The 22444-nt window shown below is 44.8% G+C and overlaps 5 protein-coding genes across 5 annotated transcripts; 3 read left to right on the forward strand and 2 right to left on the reverse strand.

Annotated features, from left to right (window-relative positions):
- Window positions 1-11570: 11570 nt before the first annotated feature.
- Window positions 11571-12941, reverse strand: PSV08DRAFT_181868 (transferase family-domain-containing protein; the record flags this gene model as incomplete). Its single annotated transcript, XM_014222955.1, has 1 exon — window positions 11571-12941. The coding sequence occupies one exon, from the start codon at window positions 12939-12941 to the stop codon at window positions 11571-11573; it is 1371 nt and encodes a 456-aa protein (XP_014078430.1).
- Window positions 12942-13432: 491 nt separating this feature from the next.
- On the forward strand, window positions 13433-16840 carry PSV08DRAFT_371515 (major facilitator superfamily domain-containing protein; the record flags this gene model as incomplete). Its single annotated transcript, XM_014222956.1, has 9 exons — window positions 13433-13958; window positions 14006-14906; window positions 15041-15110; window positions 15165-15241; window positions 15291-15541; window positions 15590-15661; window positions 15709-16212; window positions 16262-16422; window positions 16475-16840. 9 exons carry the CDS (start codon window positions 13433-13435, stop codon window positions 16838-16840), a joined length of 2928 nt encoding a protein of 975 aa, XP_014078431.1.
- A 713-nt stretch (window positions 16841-17553) lies between these two features.
- On the reverse strand, window positions 17554-18670 carry PSV08DRAFT_181807 (uncharacterized protein; the record flags this gene model as incomplete). The annotated part of the gene is made up of 3 exons (XM_014222957.1): window positions 17554-17948; window positions 18004-18301; window positions 18353-18670. 3 exons carry the CDS (start codon window positions 18668-18670, stop codon window positions 17554-17556), a joined length of 1011 nt encoding a protein of 336 aa, XP_014078432.1.
- Window positions 18671-19253: 583 nt separating this feature from the next.
- On the forward strand, window positions 19254-20336 carry PSV08DRAFT_181361 (uncharacterized protein; the record flags this gene model as incomplete). Its single annotated transcript, XM_014222958.1, has 2 exons — window positions 19254-19324; window positions 19382-20336. 2 exons carry the CDS (start codon window positions 19254-19256, stop codon window positions 20334-20336), a joined length of 1026 nt encoding a protein of 341 aa, XP_014078433.1.
- A 559-nt stretch (window positions 20337-20895) lies between these two features.
- Window positions 20896-22008, forward strand: PSV08DRAFT_247841 (chaperonin 10-like protein; the record flags this gene model as incomplete). Its single annotated transcript, XM_014222959.1, has 1 exon — window positions 20896-22008. One exon carries the CDS (start codon window positions 20896-20898, stop codon window positions 22006-22008), a length of 1113 nt encoding a protein of 370 aa, XP_014078434.1.
- Between the last annotated feature and the right edge of the window lie 436 nt (window positions 22009-22444).

The raw sequence follows: 22444 nt of genomic DNA on the forward strand, positions 1-22444 counted from the left end.
TAAATCTAGCTGTTTCTATATATTGTAGAACTATCGTTAGCTAATACTACTTATATTAGCACCTTCTTAGTCTAATAGAGTATATTATTCTTCTCTACTACTTAGGGTGAGATAATAGTTTATACAGCTCTACTATCTATAAGCGCTATTACCTTATATCTATTTATAAGTACTATAGCCTATAGTTGTAAATCTTACGCTCCTAGTTCGCGTACTTCCTTAAAGGTTATTTTAGAACTACCTTTACTAGTATAACCTTATCCCTAGCAGCATCCTAGTTTTTTATCTACTTACTTCTCCTCTTCTTAGGAAAGTAGCCTTCGCCTTTCTTAGTAGAATAGTGTATTATATACTAGTTATTATAATAGAAGCTTTAATAAGTATTCTAGTGCAGTATATCTTCCTTTGTAACCTCCTTTATTAGCTCTAGCTTCTTCGTTCTATAAATTAAGTATCTATCTACCTTATAGATATTTACTAATAGAGTGCTATAGAGGTAATTATTCACTCTATGAGCGTTCTTAAACTATTATTAGTAGAAGGTATATCCCTTCCTATAATGCGTCTATAAGAGTCGTTTATAGCTTTTTTCTTTATTAGACCTTTCCTAACTCTACCTAGGTACTCTAGTTATTATAACTCTTAGTCTTATAGCTCTATACATCTTATAGTTCTTTGCATTGTATTCCTTAGTAGATATTATACTATAGTAGTAGTTGTCTACCTTTTAAGTATTCTATCGTTGTTCCTTATAGAACTAGTAGTTAGTTGTATAATAGATCTAGCATAGCTCCTTATAAGCCTCTTTTTCTTCTAGCTAGTGTATCTAATAATGCTGTACTTAACACTTGTTATACTATAAGTTAATATAGTAGTAATTATCTTTATTATCCCTAGTTTCTTCTTACTTCCTTAAGTAATAATTATACTATCTTAGGTAGTTAACCTAACGTAGGCGCTTATATTACTCTATTTGTTCCTTAAACGTCTAAGGCGTCTCCTTATTATTAAATTTCTTAAACCTAGGTTATTTCTAAGCAGCCTTATAGGCAATCTCTTCTATATAGGGTCTCGTAATTATAATTTATCCTTTAATATTATAATTATTAGCTTAGTGCCTAGTATTTCTATAAATCTAGCACTATTAGTTTCTTAGGCGGCGTAGTACCTCTACCCCTTTAACCTACTAATCTATTAGTAGTAGTTTATCTTACTTAAAGTCTTAGAGTCTTATTGCTTTCTATACTAGCTTAAAGGCCTTATTAGTGGCTTATCTTACTTTATTATATAGGTCTAAGTTGCTAAGAGTCTCGTCTAGCTCCTTAGTTAAGTAGAGTGTTACTATCCGTAGCATCTTAATCTTAACTACTTCTTACTTAACTTCGTTCTTTAAGTAATCTCTGCGAAAGTATCCTACTTCGCTATAGCGGAGGCATACCTTACTATTATAACGCTTCTAGCGTTCTTCCTTAGAAAGGCTGTTGTTAAACTTTCCTTAGGCTTTGTGCTTATCCTTAGACCTATCTTATACTTTGCTAGTTATATATATATCTCTGTCGTGATTCTTGTTATTCTAATACCTTTAGGTGTTAGTAAAGAGTGGCCCTAATCTATATTCTTTCTAGGCTTCCTTCTATTCCTATAATTATATGTTAATTCTTATTATTAACTTAATTAATAAGTATAAATCCTTTAGCTTATTGTAGTGTATAAGTTCGTCTTTAATATTTTCCTTTAGACCTACTTCGTATACTATCTAGAGTGCTAAATTGTTCTAATTAATTTATACCTATAGTTGCTTAAACTCTACTATATAAGCTAAAACTACTCTAGTCTACTTTAGGCGAGATATAGCCTTCTCTATCTAGCTTTCTATGTCTACCTCCCTAAAGATACGTCCTAATTCCTTCTTAAAGTTAGCTTAACTACTAAATAAGGTACGCGTCTCGTCCTTCGTTCCTTTATTATTAATATTTATTAGAAAGTCCTCTATATAAGGTTGTATCTAGCTTACTGCTTTTCTCTTTATATAAGTATTAGCTATAAGTATTTTTTCTTTATTATTTAGTACATTATTATAGCTGTAGTATAACTTAATGTTAGTGAGGAACGTCTGTAACCCTTTGCAGTTACTATTATATTTGTCTAAGGTCGCTATCTTAGGTTTCTTAATAGGCTTTTTATTTAGTATAGCTATTAGCTAACTTATAAGCTAATTGATTATTACTTACATCTTAGCTATCTACTATATATAGATTATAGCCTAGTGCCTAAGATTCTATAACTCTTATAAGTTATAAGCGTTGTTGTCTATCTTATTATTACTTAGGGTTAGTATCTTATTATTAATTACTAGAGTGGGTACTAGTTTAGGACTCTAGACTAGTCTACTAGTACTTGTCTATAACTAAGCCTAGTTGCGAGACATCCTTAAATCTTAATTAGGCGTCTTAATATTAATCTTCCTAAGTTTACTAAATCTATAAGTAGTTAAAGTGTTATATAGGGTTTAGGTCTATACTACTCTAGTTAGGTCTACTACTATAGCTAATAAGCCTTACGTTAGTGTTCTATAAAGTTTGTCTAGTAAGATAGTAGAGTAGTGTGCTTAGATAGAAAGGTAATAAAAGGTTAGATAACTTAATCTATATTGCTATAGACTAACAGGTAACAATCTTATTAAGTAAAGATACTAGTAAGAAAGTATAATTTAAGTTGACTATAATAAGAGTAAATAATAAAATCTATCTATCCTTATATCCTTATTACTTCTAGTCTTAACATCTATAATATCTCTTAAATGCTCTAGCATCTTAAGATGTTTAAGATGTCCCTAGCATCTCCTAATGTTGTGGCATCTACCCTCTTAGCGGGATGTTACCTCTTAGCGAGATGCTAAGTCACGTGATCTACGCCCCGCGTTAATTATTACCTTCTAACGTGGACGTCCATAGGCTTCCTACCTCCATCCCTTCGTTAAGGATGTTACACGGGGTTGGGTGCTAATACTTCTCTGGCTCGGTCCGGGTTAGGGCGAGTAGGAATAGAGACTAGCTCCGTGAGAGTTGTCTGGCGATTCGTAGTGGAAAAGAGTTATGGATGTAACCGAAGGTTTTGACAACGCTAATCTATTCGATAGACTAACATGTAACTATCTTGTGAAGTAAAAGATACTAGTAAGAAAGTACAATTTGAGTTGACCACAACGAGAGTAATAACGAAATCCATCCATTCTTATATCCTCATTGCTTCCAGTCCTGCCATCCCGTCCATCCCATCTTGGCGGGATGGTTGTGATGGCATTGCCATCCCTTCATGTACTGCCATCCCGGATGGCCAGCCTTGGCGGGATGGCACATCACGTGACCTCGAGCCCCGCGATGCCCTATTACCTTCTGACGTGGACGTCCGTAGGCCTTCAGCCGTCTCGTCATTTGTCAAGGAGAGAATCCTTCTTGTTACTTGTAACATTACCTCCCCTCTTAGGGCTATCGTCCCGATACCCTGGACTATTGTTTTACCGTGCCGCGTGTTGAAGCGTCGGCTGCATATAAGGTCGGTAGGCCCCAGGCCATTGTAACCGTTCCTTCCTGACTCCAGCCTTCCTAACCATGCCCAAGGTCCCGTCTTCCCGTACCCGCGTTCGCGCTCAAAAGTCGAACGAAGAGCGTTATTCCCGTGCTGATCGTGTAATAGAGCAGGGTAACGAGATGACTTCCTACCGTTGTTCTCGCTGCGAGGAGAAAAACCTTCGTTGTTTCGTGGACACTGCAACTGGCCGTTGCGCTGGTTGTATTTCTGTGAAAGCTGAGTGTAGTTTGTTTGTTTCTGAGGAAGAGTGGGAGAAAATCCAGCAAGAGCGTGAGCAAAAGGAGCTTGAGGTTGCTCGGGCCGAGGAGGACGCCGCGCGTCTTCGTCGTGAGCTCCTGGAGGTGAAATCTCGCGAGCGCTCGTTCGCTCGTCGCGATCTCGCCGTCCTTGCGTTCCAAGATCGTGCAAAAGAGAAGGCCGAGGGGAGCTCTGCCCCTGGTACGGATTTTTCACCGACCGAACCACCGCCATCTGGGCCCTCGACTGACCCGGGCTGGTTACAGGCTGATTATTCTTCTTCCCTTGATCCTTTGTCTCTTGACTTCTTCCTTTCCTACGAGAATCCCATTCTCGTTTCTGTGGATGTTTCCGATGGTACTCACGTACCAGTGACTTGCAGTTCGTCAGGTTTCCTTCAGGTTCCCAAGTGTTGTGGTTTTCGGGCCATCCTTGCCACTTAACCAAGTACTTCCACTGACTACCGATTTTCCGCAGGTCCTTGATTTCCTCGACCTCGTACTCGTCGTCTTCGAGCTCTATATCCGTTGCTAGCTCGGCCTCTGGAGGTGCTGGTTCCAGGAGTTTCTTGTGAAAGACAGGGTGGATTCGCATGCCTTGTGGGAGTTTCAGCTTGTAGTTTACTTTTCCTATTTCCTCTAGGATTTCAAACGGTCCTATTCGGAGGTTGTCCAATTTTCTGCATGGTCGTTTAGTTTTCAGGTTTTGTCGTGACAAGAAAACTTTGTCCCCCTTCTTAAAGGTTGGTCCCTCAATCCTTAGTTTATTCGCTGCTTTGGACGTCGTGAGGTTTCGTTGAGCTATGTTCTTGCTCAATTCTTCGTGCAATTCTCGCATAAGCTTCGCTTTGTCGTCTGCTCCTACCGCGATACTTTCAATATCCTTTGGATCTCGATGAGCGACCGGCTCATATCCATAGTTCGCGTAGTGCGGCGAATGCTTCGTCGTTGCAGATTTCGTACTGTTGTAGGCCAATTGCGCCGTTGGTAGCAACTCTACCCAGTTGTCCTGCAATTTATTGGCGTAGATCCGTAAGTACTGTTCTAATGTCTGGTTCGTGCGTTCCGTCTGGCCATCTGTTTCCGGGTGAAAGCTCGTCGAAAGCTTCTTCTTAACACCTAATTTTGCCAGGAATGTGTTCCAGTATTTAGACGTAAACAGTTTATCGCGATCGGTGATGAATTCTTCAGGTATCCCGTGCTCTGACACTAGTGCTTTAGTGACTTCGTACGCGCACTCTGCTGCCGTAATAGTTTCTTCCGTAGGCACAAATTTCGCTGCCTTAGTCAATCGATCCACGATTACTAGGATTGTGTCGCAAAATCGAGCTGATCCTGGTTCTAACGATCTCGGGAGCTTCACTATGAAGTCCATCGTTACACTTGTCCATGGTCTAGATGGTGGCTGTAAGGGTTGTAACAGGCCGTAGGGCTTATGTCTCTTGGGCTTGTTCTGGTGACATGCCAAACAGTTGCCTAGGATCTCCTGCACCTTCGTACGCATACGTGGTATCGCAAACACCTTAGCTAGTCGTCTAACCATCTCTTCAACTCCTGCATGTCCATATTCCTGGGATTCATGCAGTTCCTGTATGAGACTCGATCTCATGTGTGGAGGTACATATGTTCGGTCCTTCGAAACCATATTTCGGTACTCTCTCTCGTCGCTCAACAGTTCATCGGAGCCTGCTTCGTCGGGCTCGAACTGCCAGCTAGCTGCTCGCTGCCGCCATTCCTGCTGTAGCGTTTCTACCTGCTCGGCCACCTTAGCTACTTTAGCTAGTTCCGGCTGGTTGTACTTTAGACTGCCGTCGGGCATCGTCTTAAGCAAGGCGTCATGTGGTTCCTTATGACCCTCTTCGTGCAAGTCAGACCTTCTACTTAAAGCGTCTGCTGCTCCGTTGAGCGTTCCCGCGCGGTGCGTAATCTTGAAGTCGAACTGAGCAAGCGTCTCAGCCCATCGGACTTGTCGTCGGTTGAGTTTCTTCGTTGTCATAAAACTCGTCAAGTTCTGGTGATCGGTAAAAACCTCGATCTGGTCGGGGAGTCCTAGTAGGTACACCTCCCATTGTTCAAAGGCATCGACTACTCCAAGTAGTTCCTTATCGTGAACGTCGTAGTTGAGTTCTGCTCCTGAGAACTTCCGTGAATGGTAGAACACTGGTCTCCATTTCTTATCTGGGCACTGCTGTGACAATACAGCTCCGAGTGCGTAGTCGGACGCGTCGGTCTCGACTCTGGTTGGTCGTTGAGGGCTGTACATCTCGAGTACTGGCGCCTCCAGGAATTTCTGCCTGAGCTTCTCGAAGGCTTCCTGATGTTCTTGTTCCCACTTGAAACCTATTTCCTTCTTTGTAATCTCCGTAAGGGGTGTTGTGATCCTTGAGTAATCTTTTATGAACTTTCGATAATAGTTCGCAAATCCTAAAAAGGATTGAACATCCTTGACTGTATTGGGTTTTGGCCATTCCTGTACAGTCTGTATCTTCTTTGGGTTCATCTTTACGCCTTCGGTCGAGATGATAAATCCAAGGAATTCCGTTTCCTGAGTGTGAAACTCACATTTTCCGGGTTGAAGGTATAGCTTATACTCTTTAAGCTTCCGTAACACCTTCTTAACATGCTCGACATGTTCTTCGCGTGTGCCGCTGGAGTACACTAGTACATCGTCCAGATACGCGGTGACAAAGATTCCGAGGTATTCGTGGAGTGCGTTGTTGATGACTGATTGAAAGGTTGCCGGCGCATTCGTCAATCCGAACGGCATAACCGTATACTCAAAGAGTCCGTATTTCGTCTTGAACGCTGTCATCCACTCGTGACCTTCTTTGATTCTGATTCGGTAAAATCCTTCCCGAACATCGAACTTCGTGAACCACTTAGCCCCCTGGAGTCGATCCATGAGCTCTGTAATGAGTGGTAAGGGATATCGGTTTTTCCGAGTAACGCTGTTCAACCTCCTGAAGTCGACACATAGTCGCCACTTCCCGTTAGGTTTCTTTACGAACAATATGGGCGAGGCCATCGGGCCTGATCCCGGTCGGATAAATCCCTTTTTCAAGTTCTTCTGGAGGTAATCCCGCAGCTCAGCATCGTGCTCGGGCGCTATAGGGTACATTCCTCCTGGGCTCAACTTCGCTCCTTCTTCCAGGATGATCTCGTGATCCCAATCCTGATGTTCAGCTAAGTCTGTTGCTTCGTTTTCCTCGAACAGTTCCTTGAACTCTGGTGTTCGGTATTCTGTTGGAATCGCCAACAGTGGTTCGTCCTTCGTGGGCGCAACCTGTGGTACCGGTCCTTCCTTCGTGGTCGCGACCTGCCGTATCCAAATGACTCCTACTTTCCGAGGGTCCTTCGCATAGATTCTCGCGATCTTATGCGGCGAGATCTGGCCTATCCTCCCGTCCTGGGTTGAGCTCTGGATAATCGGGCGCATCTCTTTACGTCTGGCCCCAGCAACCTTGTGCACAGGTTCTCGGCTGAGCAACGTCTTCTTTTGCCAATCGATGGCAGGGTTGTGCTTCAACAACCAATCGTAGCCAATTATCATCTCTGTTTCTCCGAGATCCATAATGCTAACTCGTTCTCGACTTTCTTGACCGGCCAGGCGTAACGATATTGCCTCGGTCTCAAGTCGGATCCAGCCGTTCCCATATATCGTGGGACTATCGTCGGCTAATACCACTCGCATCGGCACCTTCTTGGTTCGATAGGGTATGTTGTTCTTTTCCACCACTCGGGGTGAGATAACGGTTCGTGCGGCCCCACTGTCTATGAGCGCCGTCACCTCGTGTCCGTCTATAAGTACCGTAGCCTGCAGCCGCAGATCTTGCGCTCCCAGTTCGCGTACTTCTTTGAGGGTCGTTTTAGGACTGCCTTTACCAGCGTGACCCTGTCCCTGGTGGCATCCTAGTTTTTTGACTGCCTACTTTTCCCCTGCGTAGGAAAGTAGCCTTCGCCTGCCTTGGCGGAATAGTGTATAGTACACTGGTCGTCGTAACAGAAGCTCCAATGGGTGTTCTGGTGCGGTATATCTTCCTTCGCAACCTTCCTCTTTGGACTCGGCTTCTTCGTCCTGTGAATCGGGCATCCGTCTGCCTCACAAATGTTTGCTGACAGGGTGCTATGGAGATGGTCGTTCACTCCTCGAGCATCCTCAAACTGTTGTCGGTGGAAGGCGCATCCCTTCCTGCAATGCGTCCATAAGAGTCGCTCGTGGCTCTTATCTTTGTTTGGCTTATCCGGCACTTGCTTGAGCATTCTAGTCGTCGTGACCCTTGGCTTGCTTGCCCTAGGCATCTTACAGTGCTTTGCATTGCATTCTGCGGCGGATATCGTGCTATGGTAGTAGTCGTCTACCTTTCGAGCATTCCGTCGTTGTTTCTGATGAAACTGGCAATTGGTCGTACAGTTGATCCAGCATAGCTCTTCGTGAGCTTCCTTTTCCTCTGGCTGGTGCATTTGACAATGCAGTACCCGACACTCGTTATGCCATAAGTTGATGTGGCAGCGATCGCCCTCATTGCTCCTGGTCTCCTCTCGGTCCTTTAAGTGATACTCGCACTGCTTTGGACAGTCGACCCAACGTAGGCGCTCGTGTCGCTCCATACGTTCCTTGAACGTCCGAGGTGTCTCCTCGTCATCAGGTTCCTTGAACCTGGGTTGTTCCTGGGCAGCCTTGCAGGCAATTTCCTCTGCTCTAGGCCCCGTGATTGTGACTCGTCCTTCGATGTCGCAATCGTTGGCCTGGTGCTTGGTATTTCCACAAATCCAGCACTGTTGGTTTCTTAGGCGGCGTAGTACTTCGGCCCCTTCAACCTGCCAATCCGTTGGTAGTGGCTCGTCCCACTTGAAGTCTTGAAGTCCTATTGCCTCTTGTACTAGCTCAAAGGCCTCTTCGGTGGCTTGTCTTGTTTCATCGTACAGGTCTAGGTCACTGAGCGTTTCGTCTTGTTCCTCGATTGGGTAGGGCGTCGGCATCCTAATCATCCCAATCTTTACTGCTCCTTGTTTGACTTCATTCTTCGGGCAGTCCCTGCGGAAGTGTCCCACTTCGCCGCAGCGGAGGCATGCCTTACTATCGTAACGCTTCTGGCGTTCTTCCTTGGAAAGACCGTCGTTAAACTTTCCTCGGGCTTTATTCCTATCCTTAGACTTGTCTTGTACTTTGCCGGTCATGTACGTGTCTCCGTCGTGATCCTTGTTGCTCCGATGTCGTCGGGTGTTGGCGAAGGGTGGCCCTGGTCTGTATCCTTTCTGGGCTTCTTTCCGTTCCCATAATCGCGTATCGATTCTTGTTGCCAACTCGATCAGCGAGTACAAGTCCTTCGGCTTTTCGTAGTGTACAAGTTCGTCCTTGATGTTTTCCTTCAGACCTGCTTCGTATACCGTCCGGAGAGCCGAATCGTCCCAATTGATTCGTGCTTGTAACTGCTTGAACTCCGCCGTATAAGCTGATACTGCTTTGGTCTGCTTCAGGCGAGATATCGCTTTCTCCGCCTGGCTTTCCGCGTCTACCTCCCCGAAGATGCGTCCCATTTCCTCTTTGAAGTTAGTCCAACTGCCGAACAAGGTACGCGTCTCGTCCTTCGTTCCTTTGTTATCGATGTCTTTTAGAAAGTCTTCCACGTAGGGTTGCATCCAGCTTGCCGCTTTTCCCTTCAGGTGGGTATTAGCCATGAGAATTTTCTCTTCGTCGTTTGGCACATCGTTGTAGCCGCAGTATAACTCGATAGTGGTGAGGAACGTCCGTAACCCTTCCCGGTTACCATCGTATTTGTCTGGGGTTGCCATCTTGGGTTTCTTGATAGGCTTTTCGTTCGGTGTGGCCATCAGCTGACTCGTGAGTTGGTTGATCATGTTCTGCAACTCGGCGATCTGTCTAGCCTGATTCTGGCCTTCGCGTCTAAGATTAACGAGTTCGTACTCGGGGCTCCCTGCCGCCGGCTCGTTGATACCTTCCGTGGTATGACCAGTCATGTTGACGTTCTCGTCAGGCACCGGGCCTGAAACGTTGACATACTCGTTGGAGTTTCGTGACATGGTTCAAATCTTAATCGGACGCGGTTGGTTAATCCTCCACTGAATCCGTAGGTGGTCAAAGTGTTACACGGGGTTGGGTGCTAATACTTCTCTGGCTCGGTCCGGGTTAGGGCGAGTAGGAATAGAGACTAGCTCCGTGAGAGTTGTCTGGCGATTCGTAGTGGAAAAGAGTTATGGATGTAACCGAAGGTTTTGACAACGCTAATCTATTCGATAGACTAACATGTAACTATCTTGTGAAGTAAAAGATACTAGTAAGAAAGTACAATTTGAGTTGACCACAACGAGAGTAATAACGAAATCCATCCATTCTTATATCCTCATTGCTTCCAGTCCTGCCATCCCGTCCATCCCATCTTGGCGGGATGGTTGTGATGGCATTGCCATCCCTTCATGTACTGCCATCCCGGATGGCCAGCCTTGGCGGGATGGCACATCACGTGACCTCGAGCCCCGCGATGCCCTATTACCTTCTGACGTGGACGTCCGTAGGCCTTCAGCCGTCTCGTCATTTGTCAAGGAGAGAATCCTTCTTGTTACTTGTAACAAAGGAGAGAATCCTTCTTGTTACTTGTAATATATTTATTATAAATATTTATTATATTATTATAAGATCTAACCTTAATAGACTATAATCTAAATACTATTTATACTAAGAGGGTTACTATTTAAGTAAAAGACTCTAATCTTACTAAGCACTATTTAAAGAAGTATACTAGTAATAAGGTTAAATAGTAATATATTAGCTATAGAGTAGTTAGTAACTATAAAGTAGTTAGTAACTTAAATAGCTCTAATAATAATATATAGACTCTACTTTATAATAAGTATCTATAATAAATAACTCTACTACTCTTAGTAACTTAACTATAATCTAACCTAAATCTTAGTAAAATAATTAGGTAGAGGTTATAGTTAGGTTACTAAGAGTTTAAGTTAGGTTATAGTTAGGTTACTAAAAGTTTAAGTTAGGTTATAGTTAGGTTACTAAAAGTTTAGGTTAAGGTTAGGTTAGAGTTATAATTATATAAGACCTAACCTAACCTTAACCTAAACTCTTAGCAACCTAACTATAACTTAATCTCTACCTATTTACTAGTCTATATAGAAGTTTATAAGAGTGTGTAAGATATAAGTAATTAAAGATTTAATTTAATAGCTATAGCCTTTAAATAAAATAATATTTAGAAACTACTAGATAAGCTATTATAGACAGCGGGCTTTAATATCTTTATAATTTCTACTAATCTTTATAAGAAACTAGTTTAAACTTTATTTCAATATTAGTTATATTAGTAGCTTAGCTATTATAGCAGCTTCTTATTAATATAACTACTTTCTTTTAGTTCCTATTTTATAGGCCTTAAAATTATATAATAAGTACTTATTATTATTTACTCTTTTAAATATTAAATTGTATTTATAAAAATAGTGTCTAGTGTAAGATTAAGATAAATGTAATACGTCTATAATATATATTTCGCTACTTTTCTATCCCTATTTTTTAAAATATAATATTATTCGTTTCTTAAAAACGATTAATTTCAACTTCTATAATATAGTGACATATTTTAGTTTAGTTATATTGCGTTTCTTTCTAATAACGTCGCTTAGTAAAAAGTACTAAATAACTTTCGCGTTTATATAGATTTATTATACGCTAGAAAATAAGAAAGCGCTAAACTACTAGAAAGTTGTGCTCTAGTATTTCTCTTCAATTACGTACGTACAGCGACTCCAATCAGGATCTTCCATAAGTCCCTTCAATTCCATGTCTGGAAGGCAGACGAGGATAAGATAATCACCATTTGCTTCCTGAGGATAGATATAAAAAGTGTTGACTGTTAATGGCAGGTGAGGACGACGTCCAAAATCTGATTTTCCCAGAATACCGTAGTCGAATCCATTAACCTTTGCATTCATCATTGATGAGTGACCAACATCTGTCTGGAGATTCATTCCTCCGGAATACATAAGCTGCATCTTATCATCGACAGAGTCAACAAAGGTAGCATAAGAGCGAGCAGAAAATGCGTTGTTCACATCGTCAAGGTCCTTGCGAAGTCGAGTCGCAACAGTCGAAAGTGGTGCGTCGACAAGCTCTTGGAATATGAGGCGCGATGGAGATATGTATACCATCTGGCCTAGATAACCCGGAGAAACTCCAAGCACCGGTCGTGTGTCTATAGCGCGATTGAATTTCGATACTGTCGAAGGAGCCAATCCAGTTTTTATTCTCACTGAGGCTAGTGACTTCCAGAAAAGGGCGCAAATAGCGTCATTTGGTGAGATGAAAGGAACGTCCGGATCGTATCCAACAGGATCTTCAGCAAGCTTTTTGAGGTCTGCGAGCGCTTCCTTACGGAAGAGAAAGTTTTGCCACCTTCCACCGGGGCGTGCGGGGACAAACTCAGGCGCTGGATCAGGCTTGAGTAGCCAGCTGTGATCGAGAATAGGCTCAAATGGATCCAAGAGACGAATCACATCGCCCGGGTCCTGGTTCGCAGCGGCAATGATATCTTCTGGGAAAGGCTCACCGCGAAGAGCCGCAGAGAGGAGTGTTATGATTGTGAAGAGACCGGTGCCATCTACAACATTGTGTTGATTCGTGTATGTCAAAATAAAGCCGCCCTTGACAAATGTGACTTGAATCATAGCCGGTGGTGCAGGCCCAATTACTGCAGTGTCGTATCGCTCAGGAAAACCTGGGTAAGGACAAAGTACCTTTCCATCCAGCATGTAAAATGGTGCATTTGCAGCACACATCTCAGCGTAGGATGGTAAAAGATCAGTTGCATCTTTAATCTTGAGGAGGCCATGAGGAGGAATGTCCGTTGGCCACGGCTCGACACGGATTGTGCCTGAAGTCCCATTTTCACCTTCTGTATGGACAACTTGTCCAGTGAGCCATGGAATTGCCGCCAGAATTTTGCCAGTTGCTTCTCTAAGTGCAGAGATGACTATCTCTTGGGTGAGATCTTCGCGCCATGGAAAGAGAGCGACGCCGTGGTTGTATGTTTTGAGTTGAGGAAACTGTCCGAGGACATCGACGCCTCTAGGTAAGCCAGACATAGTGAGTTTGTTGCTCAGAAGAAAGAATTGATGAAGTTGATGATTGATGTGTGATGTCTTCAATTCTTAAGGTACACTCACTTGTAGTTAAATCTGGTAGACCATTCATTCATTGCCTCTAGTATTGGATCCTAGTCCAAGGACTATGCGTCGGCTTTACTACTGTAATCGTAGGTTGAATAAAGAAACTCCGAACTCCGCCGGACTCCACTCCTGTACCTCCGACTGTCACCGATCTTAACGTGCGGCGTCCGCACTCGATCGAATCTTCTATCAAATAATTCATAATTGGCCCGAATATGCACTGAACACGGGCATCGGAGTATCTGATCGTGGTATGGCGCTATGGCACAAGCGTGCCCAGCACGCACACGCAGGAGAAACAGTACCCTATTATGGGCCCCTTCATGCTCTCATCGTAACTTCCCATCCTTGAAACTTCTGAGACGAACCCCAAGCAGCACTTTCGCGATATCACGAAGAGTCGCAAAATGGTCCAACCCAATACCAAGGTCGAGGTCGTCGAGGTCTCTGATGAAGGCCAGTTCGAGGTCGCGATCATTGGCGGTGGAATTATTGGCCTGGCCCTCGCTACTGGCCTTCTTCAGCGTAATATCAAATTCACCATATATGAGCGAGCGCATACATTTCGCGAGGTCGGGGCTGGCATCGGCTTCACTCCAAATGCTGAACGGGCCATGACGGCGCTGAACCCAGCTCTTCATGCCGCGTTCCGCAGGGTTGCCGCGCAGAATGACGAGGACTACTTTTACTATCTAGATGGCTACCACGGCAGCAAGGAGGATCCGAAATACGAAGAAACAATACTCAAATTATATCTGGGCGAGCGTGGGTTTGAAGGGTGTCGAAGATCTGACTACCTGGCTGAAATGGTAAAACTGGTCCCCTCAGACTACATTCAGCATGACAAGGATCTCGTCTCTGTAATTGAAAATGATGAAGATGAGAGAATTCACTTATCATTCCGAGATGGCACAACTGCGATGGCCGATATTGGTAAATCTTCCAAAAGTGTGAGCAGATCAAGCGCTAACAAGCCCCAGTGATTGGCTGCGATGGGATCCATTCGAAGATGAGAGAAATTATTCTTGGAGACAATCACCCTGCGTGCACTCCTTCCTATAGCCACAAATACGCTATTCGTAGTCTTGTACCGATGGATAAGGCTAGGGCAGCTCTCGGAGTCTTCAAGACCAGCAACCGTGTGATGCACTGTGGTCCCGGTGCTCACGCCTTGACATTTCCAGTGGCAAACAACACGATCCTGAACGTTGTCGCTTTCGTCACCGACCCTGACGAGTGGACGGCACCAGACGACAAATTTGTTGTTCCAGCTACCAAGGCCGAGGCGACTGAAGCGTTCTCAAAATTTAATCCCGTGGTCCGAGATCTCATGGCTCTGTTACCGGAGAATCTGGACAAATGGGCAGTGTTTGACACACGCAAAGAGCCTGTACCCTCCTATGTCAACGGTCGCCTTTGCCTAGCAGGCGATGCAGCGCATGCTTCTTCACCCCACCACGGTGCTGGTGCAGGATGTGGCATCGAGGACTGCCTCGCTCTTGCCGTCCTTTTGCAACATGTGTCGGAGTATCCCAAGGCTTTGCGCCCTACAGCCTCCCGCGTTGCCCTCGAGGTTTATAACAATGTCCGTTATGATCGGTCCCAGTGGGTCATGGATACTAGCCGAGTCATTGGTGAGATCTACGAATTCCAACACCCGGAGTGTCTCTCCAATCACAAGAAGATTGCTCAGGAAATTCATGATCGATCGCACAAGATATGGGATTACGACATAAACGCGATGGTGGATGACTCATCCAACCAGTTCACATTGGCGATGAAAGAGGTACCTTCTTCTGCAGCGAGCAAAACAACCTCTGAGCTTGATAAACCGCTTGTTGCTGACCCTCCGGCACCTTCCTATCTTTCTGGATTCCGATTGTAAGTATAGCGCAATGAATCTTCCCATAATTTAGCATTATCCACAGGACATCAAGGGACCCTGATTGGATCTTGAATTCAGAGAAGGATCATGCATTTGCGCTGGAATAGGCTAACATATTGCTTCTAAACAGGTGGGCCTTCTTGATCTCCATGACACTCGTATATTTCCTCATGATGCTGGACATGTCGATTCTTTCTACTGTAAGTCCATCCACTAGTCGGCCTAAGATAGATCAATTCTGACTTGGGATCTAGGCAATCCCATACATAACCGACGAATTCAACTCCCTGCTTGACGTGGGTTGGTATGGATCTGCTTACCAGCTATGCGCGTACGTGTTTTGTCTTTTGATACGTATTATCACCTAACCCGCTTCCTAGTGCTTCTTTTCAGCCTCTGACCGGAAAGATGTACGCTCGATTCAACTCGAAGAAAATATTCCTAGGTTTCTTCACAATCTTCAATATTGGGTCTGCTATATGTGGTGCAGCACAAACGTCGGCCATGTTGATTGCTGGACGATTCATTGCTGGACTCGGCGGTGCTGGACTCATGAACGGAGGTTTTACAATGATTCATGCCTCCATTCCTCCTGAACGCCGGCCTGGAATGCTTGGATTTTTCATGGCCTGTAAGTTATAGGCAAGCTGACATACAACCCATCCACTAACACAACAAGTCGGAAATCTGGGTTCTGCGAGTGGGCCCCTTATTGGAGGAGCCATCACAGAGTTTGTATCATGGCGCTGGTGTATGTGTTCATTATCCCCCATCATATTGCTTACTGAAACCTCCTAGGCTTCTACATCAACCTTCCCGCTGGTGCTCTTGTCTTCGCTGCCCTCCTGTTCCTGAATGTTCCCGAGATCCTTGTAAAACCCCACTGGAAGGAAGTTCTCAAGCAGCCAATGCGAGAATTCGATCTCATCGGATTTGGACTTTTTGGACCCGCTGCCATCATGTTTTTCATTGTCCTAGACTTTGGCGGAAATCGCTACGCCTGGGACAGCCAGGAAGTCATTGGCCTCTTCTGCGGAACCGGAGTCATGTTCGCCATCTTCTGTTTTTGGAACTACCGCAAGGGCATGTCTGCTCTGATACCTTTCTCAATGCTTGGAAAACGGATCGTTTGGTCGTGCTGTTCCACGATCTTCATCATTTCTGGTACAGTGTTTGTGACAGCGTACTATCTGCCCTTGTATTTCCAAGGCGTCAAGGCCGACACTCCTTTTGAAAGCGGCTACAACTTCCTTCCCACGATTATGACACAAATTCTGTTCACTATACTGAGCGGAAAGCTTGGTAAGACACCGGTTCAAGACTGTAAGCTGCTTTGCTGACAGAACCGTAGTGCAACGGTTCGGATACTACTTGCCTTTCATACTGGTAGGTGGGGCATTGAATTCGATTGGATCTGGCCTGTTCACCACCGTGTCGACTTCAACAAGTATTGCAAAGCTAGTAGGATATCAGCTAATTTCCGGAACCGGGAGAGGTCTCGCCCTTCCGATGGTAATTTCATCAAGGCCCCCGTCTAGCATCTCGTATAACTAATATCTCTCAGCCAATGATCGCGTTACAGAGTTCCCTTCTGCCTACCGAAGTTCCAGTAGCTCTCGCTATTTTCGTTTTCTCCCAACAGATTGGCGGTGCTCTAATGACTGTTATTGGCCAGACTATTTTTACAAATGAGCTGAAGAACAACCTCAAGAGTGATCTGCCCACTGTTGATTCGAAGAGAATCATTGACGCTGGTGTAACACGGATGAGAGGTCTCGTTAATGCAGGAGAACTGCCATCACTCTTGAAAGCATACAGTGACAGCATAGGAACTACATTCTATTTTGGTACTGGCATGTCAATTTTGGGTGTCATTGTAAGTTGCTGGATGGGCTGGAAAGATGTGAGACCTAAACCGAAGGCATCGTAAAAGTCGGTATGCGGCATTCGAAGAGATGGAGCTAGTGCCGCTTTCAATTTCTAGGGCGGCGATTTGTGCATCCATCGTAGATAATACCAGCAATCGGTAGACCTAAAAACATGATTTGGTGATATCGTAGAAAGAAAGGTCAAATTCAACACCTAACTTGTAGATTATAACATTGAGAAAAGAATAAATAAAATAGAATTACAATGAACATCGATTGCGGGTGGTTCATGAGATGGGAATGCTAGAGAATTAAGCTTACAAGATTGCAAGGCTCATATTGCTCATGTTCACAGTATTCCCTTACCAAGTATGTGAAATTACCCGAACTAGTGAATGCTGAGTTATTGTCCCAAATTTGAAAGTATTCATGATATTTGTATTCAGAAGCTATTAAAGCTAGAACAGGAGAAGAGAAGCGAAAGTAGTTTAAGGTTGAGATTTCTAGTTACTGAGATGCATACAGCTCGACAACGGATATCTTTTGAAACACATGGTATTTAAATTGCTACTCGAGTATAGAGACTTTTATCCCTATGTAAGAGTATGTTTTATTCACCACTGTCATGTTGTTGGTCCTGCTAAGTCGTAGTGCAGCGTGTGATGTGCAAAAGATCATTGGGTATGATAGCAAAAACAAAACCAAAAAGCCAGTCATTATTAAAGTTAACTTGAAGAAATCGATTGAAATTGATTGATAGGATTTAGTAAAGACACTATGCTGCAACCGCTTGTAGAGTTGGGTCCTTTTCGAGGAATTTGCTCTTTTCTTCACCAAGAGAAGTCTTCAACCTCCACATGAAATGATCTCGAACGCCAAATTCCTGCCCAGAACCGTTCAGAGGCTGAATCCTCAGCTTCATGTTTCCGTTCAAGAAAAATGGAGCCGAATAACGGTGTTTCTCGCCAAAGTTGATAACGCGGTGCAAAGCGCTGCGGTAGTAGCCAGCTGTCCACTTCTGGACAAGATCGCCAATGTTAACTACATACGAGTCGGGAGTGACTGGAACTGGAACCCAGCTTTCGGTAGGTGGGTAAAAGACCTCAAGACCTTTTGAGCCAGGTTGTTGAAGCAAGAAAGTAATTCCACCGAAGTCTGTGTGAGCACCGGCTTTTCGATAGTCAGCTAATCTCGAACGTCTAGTCTCGACACAACGCATTCTTACCTCCAAGCTGTTTAGGATCGGTGGAGAGCTGAGGCGGGTAGTGCAGCAACCTCAGGTTTCCCGATGGGTTGATGAAGAACTCGTCGAAAACATCGGGTGAACAGTTCCATTCTTTGGGGAGACCCAAGGCGAGGATCCTAAGAACCTTTTCGGCCAGTTTGACCATCTTATTGCGGTACTCCATAAGAGGCTTCTCGAAATCCTCGGATTTCAGAGACTCGGGCCACTGATTTGGGCCAGTCAAGAAAGTGCCAGCATCAGGGTGATCCTTTGGAATCTCTGCACCGATAACGAAGCCCTACAAGAGTTTAGTTGAACGGTTAAGAGTAACAGCCTAGGTGACCCTCACCTCTTTCATATCAGGCAGAGTGCCTGGCTCTGAAGTCTGACCTCTGTACATTTCGTAGCCGCGGTTCGAGATTCCCAGGCAATTTTCAATGAAAACTGCCTTCTTCTCTTCAGCAGATAGATCAAAGAACTTCTTGGCACATTCCAGGGTGGTATCTTGGTCTTTGAGGGGAATGCCATGACCAACGATGCTGAAGAAGCCATAGGTTCTGGCGGCGTCGCAGACTTCTTTGACGACTTGTTCTTTGGCTTCTGGAGTGGTGTCTTCAGCGAAGTATGGCGCTAGATTAACAAGTGGAATCTTGGCTTCAGCTGCCATTTTCAAAGACGATTTAGCGGATTTAGGCGATGGGAATGACGCTGTGGCAATGATGAAGAATGAGTTTAGTGTATTGATGTGCTTATCGTATTTGACAAGAACTAGTGCACCATTTACAAGCTTAAGAGTCTTTATGTTACTACTCGACGGGTGCCAAGGGAGATGCAGCTGATAACACAAATCGCCGGAGTACTATACCGATAGAAACTCCGTATCATGTGCTACAAAACTGAGATCAGGACACCATTTCCGTGCGAATGAATGCGCGGAGTTCTTTTTGAAACAACTGTTTCAATACGTGTTCAATAAGGTTTGGCTTCTATCCATAATCGCAAGATTCTGTGCTTGGCTTGCGGGCCCACTATTACTCCCTCGGAGTATCAATTGTCAAGCGCCGAACATTGAACAATGAGATTATTGTATCGCTATGACTGATTATGGTCTTTGCAGCTCGAGTTTGAAGTAACAAAGCTACAGAGTAATTGCCAGACCACTCCTTTAATCTTCGATTCGTGTATTACTACAACCACCACGTACGCCAATACCCCTGTCGAGATTTTATATCAGCCCGAACTGTCGCAGAATGCATGTTTTGCTTACCGGTGGAAATGGGTTTTTAGCGGCTCATATTCTCAACCATCTCCTTGAACGCGGGTAAACTCCTTTGTTCCATCATATCTCACAAAGCCATGCTGACAGCGGTCGGTTTAGCCATTCCGTAGTTACAACCGTTCGCAGCCAAGAAAGAGTGAACCGCATCAAGGCTCTTCACCCAGCCCTACGAAAAGACAAGCTCGATTTCTTCATTGTGCCCGATGTTGCAAAACATGGAAGTTTTGACTCTGTGTTCCGAGGCGACCATGTCTTCGACGCCGTCATTCACACAGCTAGTCCCAACGTGCGGAGCTGCAACGACGTCCAAAAAGAACTATTGGATCCTTCCATCATTGGAACCACTGGTCTTCTCTCCTCCATAATTCGGTTAGCGCCTTCTGTCAAGCGCGTAGTTTATGTTTCGTCCATGGCTGCCTTAATCGATGCTTCAAAGGGCGATTGGCCTGAGCACACGTACACAGTCGCGGATTGGAATCCAATCACACTTGAAGAGGCACTCGATAACTCGAGCTGGATTCCTGGATACCGTGCCAGCAAAACTTTTGCTGAACGTGCTGCTTGGGAGTTTATGGATCGAGAAAATCCTCCCTTCACATTAACTACCCTTACTCCTCCTGGTATCTTTGGGCCAATGGTCAGGTATCCGGGCTACCCGCCAGAGCCACTGAATGCTTCCAACGAGATCTTTAGTAAACTTCTTGATGGTAAGGTTTTTCCTACTGGGCTTTACACATGGATCAACGTTACGGACGCAGCTCTTGCACATGTCAAGGCAATAGAGGAGGAAAACTTTACTAGCGAACGCATCTTCCTTACATCTTCAGAGCAGCTTTGCATCAAGGAAGTAATAGAGATCATCTATGAAGAGTTTCCAGAACTCCGCGAAAGGCTGCCGGCGAAAGATACATGGCATATCGCTGGATATCCTGAGGGCGGCGTGTACAAGGTAGATGCGGCGAGGGCAAAGGCGCTCATTGGACGAGAGTTTCTTCCCTTGAAGGGGACTGTCATCGAAACAGTGAAGACCTACAAGGATTATCTCTATTCCTGAAAACGGTCACTCTTTCACGTAGAAAATAAGCGCGACAAACTATGTTGACAAGTCCATCATTTCACCCAATTGGACAGCTGGTGACCATATCGGCGGGTACTACCGGAACGGTGCATCTTGGAAGTCCGATAAGTGGTTAGATTACTCCGGACCAATGGCTTAGCCTGATTATGTAGACGAAATTGGTAAGTCTTGCGCCAGTTGCGACTACCGCTCCTTTCGGGCCGACTATCGAATGCGTACTATTTTGCGACATTCTGCTCAAAAAGTACATATGTGTAAATGAACCCCATATGCTCATCGTCAGCCACTCTGCTTCATTCCTACCTTTAATTACCCTTGCCATTATTCAATTGTTGCATTAATTGAATTCTCCTGCTGAGCTACCTGTCAGGTCAAGCCTCGCAACTAAACACGCCCAAATAATTGGCACATCCAACACATCTCTCATCCTACACAGCTTGCTGTGTTATACGATCATAAAATCTTGTTTACAATCAACAAAGTCTGTCCAGAACCACCTCTCCGTCCGTGGTTCCTAGATTTCTGGACTCCGAAAATGGCACCTACCAACAGGGCCGCTTGGCTTGCAGGCAAACAAGTGTTTCCTTTGCATGTTGGCGAAGCACCCTACACACCACCCGGGCCGAATGAGGTGGTCGTCAAATCGGCAGCTATCGCTATCAACCCTGTTGAGGCCATGAAGCAAGCCATGGGCGACAACATGATGCCCTGGATTAAATATCCCTTTATTCTCGGCCACGACGTAGCAGGCGAGGTCGTCGAGGTTGGGTCCAAAGTCACACGCTTCCACCCCGGCGATCGTGTACTCGGTGACGCCGTGAGCATCGACCAACGAAGCAACCGTTCCTGCGAAGGCGCATTTCAAGAATACGTCGTGCTACGCGAAAACCTCGTTTCCCCAATACCAGATAGTCTTGATTATGAACACGCATGTGTGCTCCCGCTCGCCATCTCGACGGCTGCATGCGCATTGTACATGAAAACCTACCTGGCGCTGGATTTGCCTTCACTCAAGTCTGAAAAGAAAGGCAAAACCGTTCTGATATGGGGCGGCTCAACCAGTGTTGGCGCCAACGCTATTCAGCTTGCTACTGCTTCTGGATACGAGGTCATCACCACTGCATCGCCCAAGAACTTCAACTTCGTCAAGAGCCTGGGTGCCACCCACGTTTTCGACTACCACAGTAAGACAGCTGTTCAAGACATCATTGGCGTACTCAAGGGATCGGAATTGGCTGGTAGCGTTGCTATCGGTGATGGATCCATGGAAGCTTGCATCAAGATTGTGGCTGCCTCATCTGGAGTCAAGTTCATCGCACAAGCATCTCTTCCTATGCCAAGTCAGATCCCTCCCACGGGGATGAACATGGTGTCTTTTATCGCGCGTTTCCTTTGGTTCAAGGTTTCGACCCTGGTAAACTGCAAAGTCAAGGGCATTGGCTACAAATTTATTTGGGGAGACGATGTCATGGAGAATGAGGTAGGAAAGGCCATATACGAGCATTTCCTACCTGGAGCATTAGCAGCAGGAAAATACAAGTGTGCTCCTGAACCCTTGGTTGTTGGCAAGGGGCTGGATAAGATCCAGGAAGCGTTGGAGCGCATCAAGAAAGGTGTTTCGGCTCAGAAGTTGATTGTGGTGCTTTAGGACGACTTCTCACATACTATGTTCATGTATTGCATCTAGCGTCTTTACTTTCCATGTGCTTCAGTGTATTCCATTTTGACGACTGAAAATCAAATGCCTGTGAAAACTCCAGATGAGAGACACGTACAGGTATAAAAAGCTATCAACCGTTGATCAAAAAAGCAGGATCATAAATTGTTGTCTAGACGTCTGCATGAGAGCCACCTACATGGAGCTCATTGACACTTCAATATGATACTGATGTGGAATTGAACTACGAATCTTTTTGATAAAAGCTTTGAGGAACTGGCGCCTGCTGGCTTTACAGGGCAAGTTTCGAGTACTTCAACTCATCTTAGCTACATAAACATGGCCGTTCAATATAGGCAGCTGCTTCAAGTAGCATATGCAATTTTGTGTTGTGACACTTAGTGTATGTGAAAAGTACTTGCATACT

This window comes from Bipolaris maydis (assembly GCF_028858645.1).
Source record: "Bipolaris maydis strain C4 unplaced genomic scaffold PSV08scaffold_8, whole genome shotgun sequence".
Taxonomy (NCBI): Eukaryota; Fungi; Ascomycota; class Dothideomycetes; order Pleosporales; family Pleosporaceae; genus Bipolaris; species Bipolaris maydis.